Source organism: Callospermophilus lateralis, chromosome 2 (assembly GCF_048772815.1).
Source record: "Callospermophilus lateralis isolate mCalLat2 chromosome 2, mCalLat2.hap1, whole genome shotgun sequence".
Lineage (NCBI taxonomy): Eukaryota > Metazoa > Chordata > Mammalia > Rodentia > Sciuridae > Callospermophilus > Callospermophilus lateralis.
In genome coordinates, this window is record NC_135306.1 from 154,355,366 (window position 1) to 154,368,609 (window position 13,244).

Genomic DNA, 13,244 nt, shown 5'->3' on the forward strand with positions numbered 1-13,244 from the left:
AGAGCCAAATGGAAAGCCAATTTAAATCCATGGGATAGTGACTTGTCCCTGCATCACTGCCCTTTCAACATGATGTTTAACATTTTCCGATCAAGAGATGAGCTTATTTCCCTACCCCCTGAGTTTGGGCAGGAATATAACTTCTTTTGAAATCAGTAAATGTGATGCAAACAAACAAAGGCTTTAAAAGAGCTTGTGAATGGGAGTTTCTTGCTGTAGCACTTGAAACCCCAAAATTGTCATGAGTGAGTCCTAGTTGACCTGCTGAACTGCAAAGGGCAATGAGAAAGAGCCCAGCATTCAGCTCTCTAATCTCTGGGGAAGTTAGAATGAAACTGTCTTCCACCATCCAGCCAGACTATGATTTGACTTATAGCAAATGCTGGAAGAGATAGAGTGAGAGAGCCTAGACTGAAATAATCTCTCATCCAACCCTAAGAATCTTGAACCAAAAGGGTCGTACATTTTTTCTCATACGTGGAAGACTGAAGAAAAGAAAGGAGGTCTCATGAAAATGGAAGGAGATGAAGGGGATCAGGAGAAAGAAGATAAAGGGAAAGGAATGTTCTCGAAAATAAAATTGATTAAATTATATTATGTGTATTATGAATATGTTACAATGGATCTCACTATTATGTATAATTATAATACACCAATAAAAAATAAAAATAGTTTTTTAAAAACAAAAGAAGTAAATATGTCTGGAAAAAAAGAATTACTGTTTTTAAGCAACTAACATTACAGAAGTTTATTTTTGTTTTGCTTTGTTTTTGTTTTTGTTTTTTTAATGTCATTAAAGTTAAATGATGTAACAGAATGCAAAATGCAAACACCATGAGGTAAAAGTTTGGTTCATTGATCACATTACATAATCCTCCCTGATGGTACCCAACCAATGAGATATGAAGGTTTTCTATATTGTACACAAGTAAGATGGAGATGGTGATGTGAACAGTTATCATTCTTGTGTAAACCATAGTAAGCCTACATAGCTGCCTACAAGATGGGGTACAGCAAGAGTTAAATTAACCAGAATGTAATTTGTCAATATTTAGTAAAAATGTGATATTGTGCTGACTTATAATGTAATTCTAGGATTATAATATAAATTTTACTCATGTATATCAGAAGTCATAACAAACACAAAATTTTCATCATAGTTTAAAGTGAAACTAACAAGAGTTATATTGGTAAAATATTCAACAAAGCAGCAGTACATTGGACTTCAAAATCTTCAAGGCAGTAGGAGTATTAACTGTATTATGTCCTAAGTATCAAAGTAGATTTGATTTTTAGAGATGAGGAGTGGATATGATTCCAGTGGTATCAATGAGAATAAATGAGGAGAAGTCTTCCTCTAGGCTTTTCGGTGTGAGGAGTTATAGTGGAAAAACATCCAATCCCTAAAAAGTTTTCAGAGAAGCAGTGTCCTCAGGGAATAGCCGGCTTTCTGTCTCACAAGTAAAATCAATAGAGCATCAAAATGGTTTAAGGCAAAAATAATACTGCTGTTCATGAAAATTTTATTCCATAAGTCATAGTGGAATAATTTTTGGCATAGGACAAGATTACGATATATACAAATATATGGTGTTATGACCCTCAGATCTGGAATTTTCATATTCCAAGAATAATGTAATTCAATATGCCTGAGCTCTTCTAACACTTAAGGTACTATGCTAGATAAGGCGAGTTAAACAGCACTGTAATAACAGTACATTAAAAGAATGGGAAAGATAGAAAATGCTACATTCAATTACAAATGTCCATGTTATGATAATGTTTTATACGGATACGAAAATACAAGAGACCCAGAGATCATATCCATTTGGCTTATATGGAAGACTAACATTGGTTATTGAGGAACAGTTGAAAAGAAGTGGAAACAAGTAGTAGTTATGTTGTATGTAGGACTTTCAATCAGCAAATAAAAGGATATGCATTATGAAGTTATGAAGTACAAATAAAGTTTGAGTACTGAGAAAAGGACTTTGGTAACAACAGTGCTTGTTTGTATCCTAAAAGGTCTGTAATATACCATGGACAAAGTAGAGGTCATAGGAAGAAATTTTAAGCATAGACTGAATAGAGTTAGGCTCAATAGAGGAAAACAAATGGGGATACATTAGGGAAGATGGACTCAATGGGGGGAGGTCAGGAAAATAGAACATAATCTTCTCATTAATTAAAATAAGGGAAATGAACAAGAGAATATAGATTAAACCAGCATCTCTTCTGGACCACAGATATTGCCTTCTCTGTGGTAACAACTCAAAAAAGACTAAACTTGCAAGAAAAAAAAAAACAGCTGAATAATTCCATTGTCCATCAGTCCCTCTCACCTGTAGTTAGGAAAATCAGAATCTGTGGCCTGCCCTGGTGGCACAATCTGGTCCACTTCACCACGTCTAGGAAGGGAGACTCTCAGGACACACTTCTGTGCTCTGGCTTGAAAAGACAATATCATGGTTTTCTTAGGAAAATGTAGATTTTTTTTTCCACCATCAACCAAAAGAGCTAAACATACATTTTCCCAGAGACTTCATGTTCACCATAGTTATAATCTGGGAAGGAGACTCACTGGCTTGAAAGAAGCTGAATCCATAATCTGAAGGGATGCCCTCTGCCCATAAACAGAGATGCCCCCACCAGGTCTCATGTGCTGCCACAGAGTCTACGGGGTCTGTTTCAGAGTTCTACTCCTTCTTCATCTTTGAATCCTCAATTGTGACAGTAGCCAAACTAAATCTGAATTTATAAATTTCCACTAAACAAAACAGAAGAGTTGCCAAGGGCAGTTTCCTAAGATGTCACACTTTGAAGACATTATAGTATGAATTTAATATTTTCAGGGCTCCTGAGAGAGGCTGACTCAACATCATCTCCCAGACTGCCCAAATCAGAATATTTCCGTTCCTCACATTCCATGCCACATCTCCTGCCCTGAACTTAGGGGTTATATCTGGTACAGTGTTTCTCCGCAGATGGGACAAAGAGTTAGAGAGACTTAATGACCCTTGTCCATGTTTATACCCAGAGGAGTCTGAAGACTAAGCTCAGGGATTCTGGGACATTCCTTAGATTCACTATAAAGTTTTTCTCTCTGTGACCAGGTAGGCTTGGGGCCCAGAGGCTTGAAGAGGCTCCCAAGCACCATCTTTAAGAACCTGGGTCATGTTGCAAATATGCTCCAAGTGAGAGCTGAGAAAAGAAATGTGAGAGGTAAGAATGCTTGAACAGGGCAGGCGAGATGCTACAGAGAGGAGAAGGAAAGGACAAATGAAAGAAAAGGACAGGAGCCTCCCTTTTGCCAGTTATCCCAATTGCCATTAACTTCACAGATAAATGCATCAGAGCATGTAGGATTGTATGGCGTCCACAACTGACAACTGTGGCATACCAATGAGTAATCACATATGCAGAATTTCTTTTATTTTTTTGTCTATTTGCCCTTTATCTCCATTTCTATCTCTTTCCCTCTCTTTCTATTATACACCACCCACTGGCCAACACACACAGAAATACTCAGGTACCCAGCACACTTGCTGTAGACCGAATGCCACAAATATAATCATATTGACACCAACTGTCAAAAATAATAAAAATTGCTCAGACTAGCAAACTTACATATTACAAAAGGAAAGGCCAGCAGCTAAACTCACTCTGGTTTATATAAGACAGAAAGACACCCCTATAGGACACTGTCATACATTTGAGTTGGGGTGGAATGGTGATTAATGTCAATTTCCAAATGGAATGGCAAATATTTGGTCTGCACTGTGTTCTTTATGTTTTATCAACTTTATGAAACCAATTCCAAGCCTTTATTTGTATAAATCGATACCACTGCTACAGCAGCCAAACTGAGCCTGCCTCCCTAACCTATTTCATGACTCAGTCTTGAAAGTGCAGAAATAAACCATGCACTATACACCTGTAATCCGAATAGCTCAGGAGGCTGAGGCAGGAGGATCATGAGTTAAAAGCCATCCACAGCAACTTAGTGAAGCTCTAAGCAACTTATCAAGACCCTGTCTCAAAATAAAATATAAAATGATATTGGGATGTGGCTCAGTGTTTAAGCACCCCTGGATTCAATCCCCAGTACTAAAAAAAGAAAAAGTGTTTAAATAGAGATTATTACCCAGCCTCCTCAACTGCCTTGGTCCCACAGAGTTTGGGAGATTAAAGAAAGAACACAGTTCTCCTCAAAGTGAGCAAAGTTGGGTTATGTTAGTATTAATAGAGATTTAAAGATAAGTATAAATGCCTGGCCCAACCACAATCTCTCTTTGGTCTCATCTGTGACAATCATCATTCCCACCTCCTTCATACACACCATCTGAGAGTCAAAGATGACGTAATTATGAATGATGGCCTTTTAAAAAGAAGCCTGTTATTTTTGCTACCAAGTGATTTACTGTGTTAACATTGGGGCTAAAAGAAAATACAATATTGGCAGGCATTGATAATATGAATACTATTTTGGAATACTCTGTGAGCTACTTCCTTGATTTACATTGATCTTATCAGCCATTAAAAAAATGAACAATGTTACTTAGATTTATTGTTTCCATTGTTATGGGAGCAGAAATGAATCTAGAAGGTGAAAGGAATTTGTCTAAAGGTTTCCAGAAAGCAAATGGTACAGCAAGATTTAAGCCATTTTAAGTTTGAATGGGTACAAAGTATCAATACTCTTAATAGCATACTAGAGTCGGAGAAATGGACTAGTCAGCAGAGAAAAAGACACCATGGGCTCCGTGATCTTAGCATTGGTGGGCAGTAGAAGGGTAAGATCTTCAACTATTATAAATCTGGATTTTGAAATGGACTGCAGGGCTGGGAATCTTTGTACCCATCTAAAGCAGGATGAATGTGTCACTTTGCCTTCCAGAAATAATCTTCTGGATCACATTGTCTGCCATTGTTTGTGGCTCACAGCTGCATCAGGAAGGAGGCAAGCACCCTGGTCTAAACTGCCACAGGGTAAGTGTCTGGATATGCCATGAAAGACTGGTCTCCTATGCCACTCCCCTGGAAACTTCTTCCTCTGCTACTGAAGGGTCATACTGAAAATCTCCACCCTGAAGATAGAACTGACTCTGGACTGAAATTCCATGACCTATCACCCTAGCTATTTCCTCAGACTATTCCAAGTTGCACAAGCAGCTTCTCTCTGGTTTCTCAGCCTGGCATCTTCCCCTCAACACTGGAAAATATTATGCCTTCCCTCAAACATGTACAATACTCTCCAGTTTCTCTGGGGTTAAAAAACACTCCTTTCCTTCTCATATAGAACAGGGGATTATTAACTCCCTTGCCTAGACATTTCTACTATGGGGTAACTACCTGGCAAAGTTACTGGACAACTGTTGTATGCAACGTGCACGATATAATATCTTCCTCCATTCACCCACCTCAATCTCTCTCTCTCTCTCTCTCTCTCTCTCTCTCTCTCGTGTGTATGTGTGTCTGTATCTCTCTCTCTCTCTCTCTCTCTCTCTCTCTCTCTCTCTCTCTCACACACACACACACACACACACACACACACATACACACACTCGTACTGACATAAACTAGGAGTATCCTGGGGCTACAAAGGATTAAACGAAGATAGTTTTTTGTTATATTTAAGGGACCAAGGAAGATTCCTTAACAATAATTTAATTTTAGTATTAACAAAACTTGTTAGATATATGATCTGTTTATATCTAAAAGAAGGCATGATTTTAGGACATATCATAATGTTAGATATTATACATTGATGGATATGTTATAAAGATGTCTGATAGGTTACTGTAGAACAAAGGAGACCAGGGATATGAAATTGGAAACTAAGAAATCCAATAAGATGAGGAAAAATTTTAAAAAACAAAAAAAGCAATGCTCTCATAGAATAAACAGACTAGTCAGGGAGGCACATTTTAAATGAAGAAAATTCTAAGTCAAACATCTGATTGATCTTCCTTTTGTCATGTGATTACATTAGATACTTGAGGCAAATCCTTTAATTTATATCAAATCAAAACACTGATAATGGTATACAGCAGCAATTCTTATTGTAATTTAGGATTTTTATTTTATTTTTCACCTGTTGTAGCCTTTTAAAAAATTTTTTCTTTGTTTTCCTTATACTGGTACATTATAATTTTAGTAACAGTGGGATTCTTTGTTACATATTTGTATGTGTACCCAATATAACTGTATAATTTAGTCCATTTTATTCCCCAGTACCACCCCTGTCTCTTTCTGGCTCATTCTTTCCCCTGGTCCCTTTCCCTACTCTACTGATTGGACTTTTTAATTCTAAACAATTCAAGAAACATTGGATATGGTGATTTCCTCAAGGTAATGGATGGAAGGGAATGCATAAAACGTGAACATACACTACATTGTAAAATATTTCCTCAAAGAACTCATGGATTAGAAAAAAATAAAACCATGGACAATAATATCTCGGAGAGATCTCAGAACAATATCCATGTTGAGTGACGTTCAATTACCTCTGAAAGGAACAAATCCCAGATGTGTGTAAATTAACACATCTGTAAATTAACACATATCATTCCATCCAGCACACTGATTGATGTTTTCCTGTCCCTCCAGGACCTTGAAAAGAGAAGATTCTAATGAAAGCAAGGATGCTTGTACTTGATAGGAATTCGTTGACACTTGCTATGATAAAGCCATCCATCAATAACACCCAGTTCCATCCTCCCTTCTTTATCTTGCTAGGAATACCAGGACTGGAAACCATACACATCTGGATTGCTTTCCCCTTCTGCATTGTGTACCTGACCTCCCTTGGGGGGAACATCACCATTCTCTTTGTGATCAAGACTGAGCACAGTCTTCATCAGCCTATGTTCTACTTCCTGGCCATGTTGTCCATGATTGATCTGGGTCTGTCTGCATCCACCATCCCCAAAATGCTGGGCATCTTCTGGTTCAGTCTCCAAGAGATCAGTTTTGGGGGTTGCCTTGCTCAGATGTTCTTCATCCACATGTTCACTGGCATGGAGACTGTTTTGCTGGTGGTCATGGCTTATGACCGCTTTGTTGCATCTGCAATCCTCTCCAGTACACGGCGATTCTCACCAATAAAACCATCAGCCTTCTATCCTCTGTTGTCATTGGAAGAAATTTAATTCTTGTAACCCCATTTGTATTTCTCATTCTGCGGCTGCCCTTCTGTGGGAATCACATCATGCCTCATACATACCATGAGCACATGGGTCTTGCCCGACTGGCCTGTGCCCCCATCAAGGTCAACATAATCTATGGGCTTATGGTGATTTCTAATATTATTGTGGATGTGATCCTGATTGCCTCTTCCTATGTGCTTATCCTCCGAGCTGTCTTCCGTCTTCCCTCTCAAGATGCACGACTAAAGGCTCTCAATACTTGTGGTTCCCATGTGTGTGTCATGCTGTGCTTTTACACACCAGCCTTTTTTTCTTTTATGACTCATCGCTTTGGCCATAACATTCCCCAGTACATCCATATTCTTTTGGCTAATCTATATGTGGTCATCCTGCCTGCCCTTAACCCTGTCATTTATGGTGTTAGGACCAAGCAGATCCGAGAGCATGTTGTAAAGAAATTTGTAAAAAAAGAATAATTCTATATAGAATTTGGGTAAACATATCTATATGCAATTCAAGTTATAATAATTTAGCTCCATTTTAAATATTTTATACCACCTGCTTTTACATCTTTCATTCTGATTGGAAGTGGTTTAGTAGTGACAGCAAAACTTCTTTTGCTGCCTGTTCTCCTCATCTCCTTCCCATATCTGGACAAAAGTAAAAAAGACTAATAGAGAAGATGCTGGAGGTGTCAGTAGCCTTGAAGTAGGACTCTCTCTATCTCTCCAAATATTTTCTCATGCGATAAACTTGGATCCTAGAGGAGAACAGATCTAATAATATTTTAGATGAAGAAATAAGGTTCAGTCCATGGGTTAATGGCAATATCTGGATGAAAACTAATGCTCCAATTTTCTATCCTTTACAGAGATACCAAATTTTATCTTCATCTCTAAAGTCTTTGATTTATTTTTATTTTAATGTTCTGTCTTATTCTTATTCTGATTTCCAATATTCAGTCCTTTTTCCATACTCTAGATCTGAGGATGGTGTCTTTGCTTTAAAATAAGTCAAAGGAGCGCTGAACTAAAATTTGTGACTGACTATAGAACTCTCGCTTAAAACTCAGAAGTGTCCTTCATGTCCGGTACATTGGAAACATTTTCTATGGCTGCATGACAATATGTAAAATACCCAAAAACTTACCAGAAAAGTTTATTAGGAAATCGGGTAGGTATAACCAAGAAGATAGAAGAGGAACACTATTTAGTTCCTGTGGACTTGGGTAACTCTTGGCATTAAACTTGACCTCAGCTAATACAATTCCTCCTAGAGCCCATAGCCCTTATGAAATTTCTGTCTCTGTGCATGGGTTATAATTTGGTTTGAGGTTTTTTTTTTTTGTTGTTGTTGTTGTTTTGTTTTGTTGTCCATGTGTTGTCATTGATTTACTACCTCCACTTCAAATTTCTAAAATTTTAAAAGGAACATCAATTTTTAAAGATGGAAATACATTTAACCTTATCCATCCCCATTATATTATGAGTAAAAATGCTGAGGTCCAAAGAAACACAAGCGCTAATGTACATAAAATAGATAATATCACACTCATTTTTAATATCATTTTCACATACTAGAGAAGGAAGATCATTCAGATAAATTCTTTTGTCCAGAAATTCTTAACTCTTATAGAAGATTTGAGTAAAAAATATTCTATGTAACTGTGTGAGGTCACACCATGGGCCTCAGGTGGAGATATCTAGAAAAATGGGAAACAGAAAGTAGCCTAGAGTTAGTGTTGACAATGAAGAGCGATACTCCAGAATTTCTGTGTGGGACCAACAGATCACTAATAAACAGTGACTGAACTTGATCTTGTCTTTCTCACTGTGGTTCACAATACTGAGTGGTAAGTATCCTGATCAATATCTGTAACACACACAAACATGCTAAATAAAAGGGTTTCTTCTTTCAGTGATATTAAGAAGTCTGTAGCATGTGTAAGGCAATTTTACAGTTAAATGTATTCATGGAAATGGGAAAAGCTTAAACATAATAGTACATACAGTGTGGATTGAAGCACATAGTAATTCTGGCTCTGAAGTGGTTCATAATCAAACTGCAATACCAAATTTACACCTGGGGATATAGCAGAGGATAGAGAATCTGTCTAGCATAAGCAAAGCATTGAATTCAATCCCTAGTACACCAGGGGGAAAAGAAAGAAAATGCTTAGACCAGGCTAAGCAGAGTCCCTGATCTGGGTTTTCTTGTCAGGAAAACTTTTTGTGCTTTGGAGTAGCTTCCTCAAAATTTTAGAAGTCCACATCTGGTGCATGATAACAACAAGGCTCTCTGGGTTGTATGCCCTGACCCTGAATCAAACATAGAAGTCCAATTCTCCTCTGCAGAGAACCCTGTTACTATCTTCTTCCTATAATCACCAGCTTGTGGAGTTACCCATTTTCCCTAAGAAGCACTGTGATTTATACCTATTGGGCTGTCCTGGGGCCTCATGGCTTGGACTTGGTTTTAAGAGAGTGATTTGGTGAACAGACGAGATTTCCTCTGAACAGTATAGTTTTCTTTCATGAAATCACACAAGATTAGGCCACCATAAGGATGTTGATGTGCTAATATGGTGTGGATGGTGGAACGTGATTCTTAGATCAGACCTAAGATGTAGTCAGGATTCTGGTTTACCAAAGTCTCATGGTTGAACTTTGGGCTCAAGCTATATATTAGGGCTGTATGTTGTATCTCACCCATCTGTTGTCCAAAAGCAAACACTGCCTTCTATCTTTAATGCTCAGGGTGGCAGAGAGAACAGAAGACATTACCATCCCATGACCCGGGCACCAGGACTCAGAGTGGTCATTCCAACACCACAGCAGTTTCCACATAACCTGTCAGGCATTTGAACAGAAGTGACTACTGCAAAGTCTTTGAGATCATTACTCTGCAATGCCACCATGTACTTTTCAATCTATGTCCTGATTGACTCTCTGTGTATGGATGAGGATGTTAATCCCACCCTGCCCCACAGCACATCTCCCCCTACTCCAGCTGGTGGCACTATTCGAACAGAAGCATTATTGTCAACATTAAAAGAGATCACCTAGAAATGCAAAAACCAGGGTCTAAATAGTTCAAGTGGTTGAAAGATGTTTTTCTACAGTTATGCTATAAAGTTCCTAACAAAAAATTAACATGAACTGTAAAAATGATCATTCAATTTGAGAGGGAGCATGAGAGAAATAGATAAACTCTAGATGGGGCAGAGGGGTGGGAGGGGAAGGGAGGGGGCAGGGGTTTAGAAATGATGGTGGAACGTGATGATCATTATTATCCACAGTACAGGTATGAAGACACAAATTGGTGTGAATATACTATTATACAACCAGAGATATGAAAAATTGTGCTCTATATGTGTAATAAGAATTGTAATGCATTCTGCTGTCATATTTAAATAATAATAAAAAAGAATGCTACGGTTAAGCCTGGTATTATGGCCAACACCAATGAAACACTAAAAGAAACTTTGAGCCAGGCGTGGTGGCACGTGCCTGTAACTCTAGTGGCTTGTGAAACTGAGGCAGGAGTATCCCAAGTTCAAAGCCAGCCTCAGCAACTTAGTGAGGCCAAACCAAATTAGTGAGACCCTGTCTCATAATAAAAAATAAAAAGGGACTAGAGATATGGCTCAATGGCTAAGCATCACTTTAATTAGCACCAAAATTTAATTAATTGATTGATTAATTAAGTTTAGATATAGGAATCTACAGGAAAAGGTTAATATTATTATTATTATTTATTTTATTTAACATCTAATTATTATTTGTCAGTATTAATCAAGTCTCCAGGAAAAAAAAAGTTGACAAATTCAAGTTGAGCCCTTTAAACTTGCCCAAGTATGTGAGCATTTTAGGGAAACCACAAGAGACATTAGGGACAGTAATTGTAGGATATTTATAGCTCCTTGCTGGAAGAGGGGCAGGGGTTCCTGGAATCTAGAGTCCAAGAGAACATTATGGAAAAACCTAAATGTCAGGAATTGAGATTGATTGTGAGGCCCATGGGGACACTAAGGACACTGGCAGTGAGGGAGCAGGCAGGACCAGAACAAATATCTTAACCCACAGTCTCCCGCTGCCCTCCTGTTGGCATGTTCCCTTTTCTGAACCCAACCTGATGCCGTCAATCAAAGGAAACTATCACTGAAGGACATAGTCCTGAGTCCTCAGCAGAGTACAGAGTATACATGGAGAGACAAAGGAGGTCACAGACAGCACACTGGCCAAATACATGAAGAGCTGAAGGAAAACAGACATTCATGAAGACCAGAGTTTTTATATATTCCCTTTTCAATTACTTCTTTGCTCTTTATTTCAGGATTTTTATTTCTAATACTAGATACTGTGTCCCTTTTTGTTCTGAGTTGTTAGAATAGTTTTGCATTATTTTAGATAATCCAAGAGTTAACTAAAATGATGTTGACTTAAAAAATCATTTACACTAATACACTTTGAAATCAAATCTAGTATGTTTGCATTGAGGTTGACATGGGAAAAATGAAACAAACCTTGTAATCACCACACATATTACCTGCTTATACTCCTAGATTTCTCACACATTTTATAGAATTAATTATACAAGGTCCAAAGTGGCATGAAGAAACAATTGACATGTTAAGGGTATCCTTTCCTATTAGAATATTCACAGATATTGAAGGAAACATTGCACTTTCTAAAGCTTTGATGAATGTTGTTATTTAAACAAATGAACATAATAATGTATGGTGATATTATCAAACTTTATAAATAATATCTAAATAATCAGGAAAAGTTACCTATGTCTTTTATATTTGTTTGTTCATCATAGTTATTCAAAGTAATAGTGTTCATTTTGACAGATTCATAAAAGCATATAATATAGTTTAATCCATTGCAATCCCCAGTACTTCCTCTTTCCTGCTTTATATTACTGTATTGCAAGTGCTTCCTCAGGATAAGATTGTTTTAATCTTGGAGATATTCAAGCAAAGATATGCCTAGAATACCTTCAAATTTTGCAGTTAGCCTGATACATCACAAAAAATTTCACATTATTTGTTTAAAAACTATAGTTGATTTGATGATTACATATCAATATTCCTCAAAAGACTAAAATGGTTTTGTTAATTTAGCTTTAATTTATTATCTATTTATTATTAATATTTATTTTATTTAACATCTAATTATTATATTGTCTAAGCAGAAATTCAACAAATGTAGACTCAATTAATCAAGGAGCTTCAGATTGGCATATGAGCATTACTGACATCTAGTGGTCAAACTAAATGCATTTCTTGAACAAATAAAAGAGGGTCCTTTACATGAGCAATCTAGTGAACTTAAAAGGTAACTGCTATTGGTCCACCTGATATTTAATCTGGTTTTGAACACCAATAAATTCTATTTCAATTAAGTAATGAGAATGATGCTCATTTCAATAAGAGTATGGATCTGTTTTCAAACACACTGCTACTCTAGCCACATGTGTTCTTTCACTTGTTAGAAAAATTATGGGAAATGTATATTGTCATTTTTATGACTTCTGGGTGTTTTACAGAGAAACATGAGTTGCAGAGAGGTTAAGAAATGTTTTATCAACTATGAAATTACAGAAAATAAGTCTAAAGTTACAGTAACAATAAACTGTCTCTGACTTCCAAGTGTTAACTTCAAAGATAAGATTGTTAAAAATTATAAAAATTGCCAGTGTGTGTTTATCAATAAGTACCTAATAGTTTCTGAGAACTTTGTAAGAATTACATTATTATATCATTACATAAATCCTGCAAGTTGACATAATATTTTATCATTTTCCATGTGAGAAAACCAAAAGTAGGGCATAGAATGACACATTAACTAGATCAAAATCATAGAACAAATTAAGTGGATCCGAAGTGTCCTGTTTTTAATCTGTACACTAAACTTATTCTATATATATATATTTGTGTTTCTTTAAATTAATAACAGAGAGAGTCACTAAATGCTCACGGAAATCATGTAATATAATTCTTACAGTTATAAACCTTGAAATATATATATATATTTCAAGGTTTAGAAACAAGTTAGAATCATATTTCTGCCACTTATGCATATTTCTGAG

At 36.8% G+C, this 13,244-nt stretch overlaps 1 protein-coding gene across 1 annotated transcript; it reads left to right on the forward strand.

Annotated features, from left to right (window-relative positions):
- Nucleotides 1-6,680: 6,680 nt before the first annotated feature.
- On the forward strand, nucleotides 6,681-7,624 carry LOC143391422 (olfactory receptor 52E4-like). The gene is given in 2 exon segments (XM_076844124.1): nucleotides 6,681-7,062; nucleotides 7,065-7,624. Coding segments are annotated over 2 exon segments (942 nt in total).
- The last annotated feature ends 5,620 nt before the right edge of the window (nucleotides 7,625-13,244 follow it).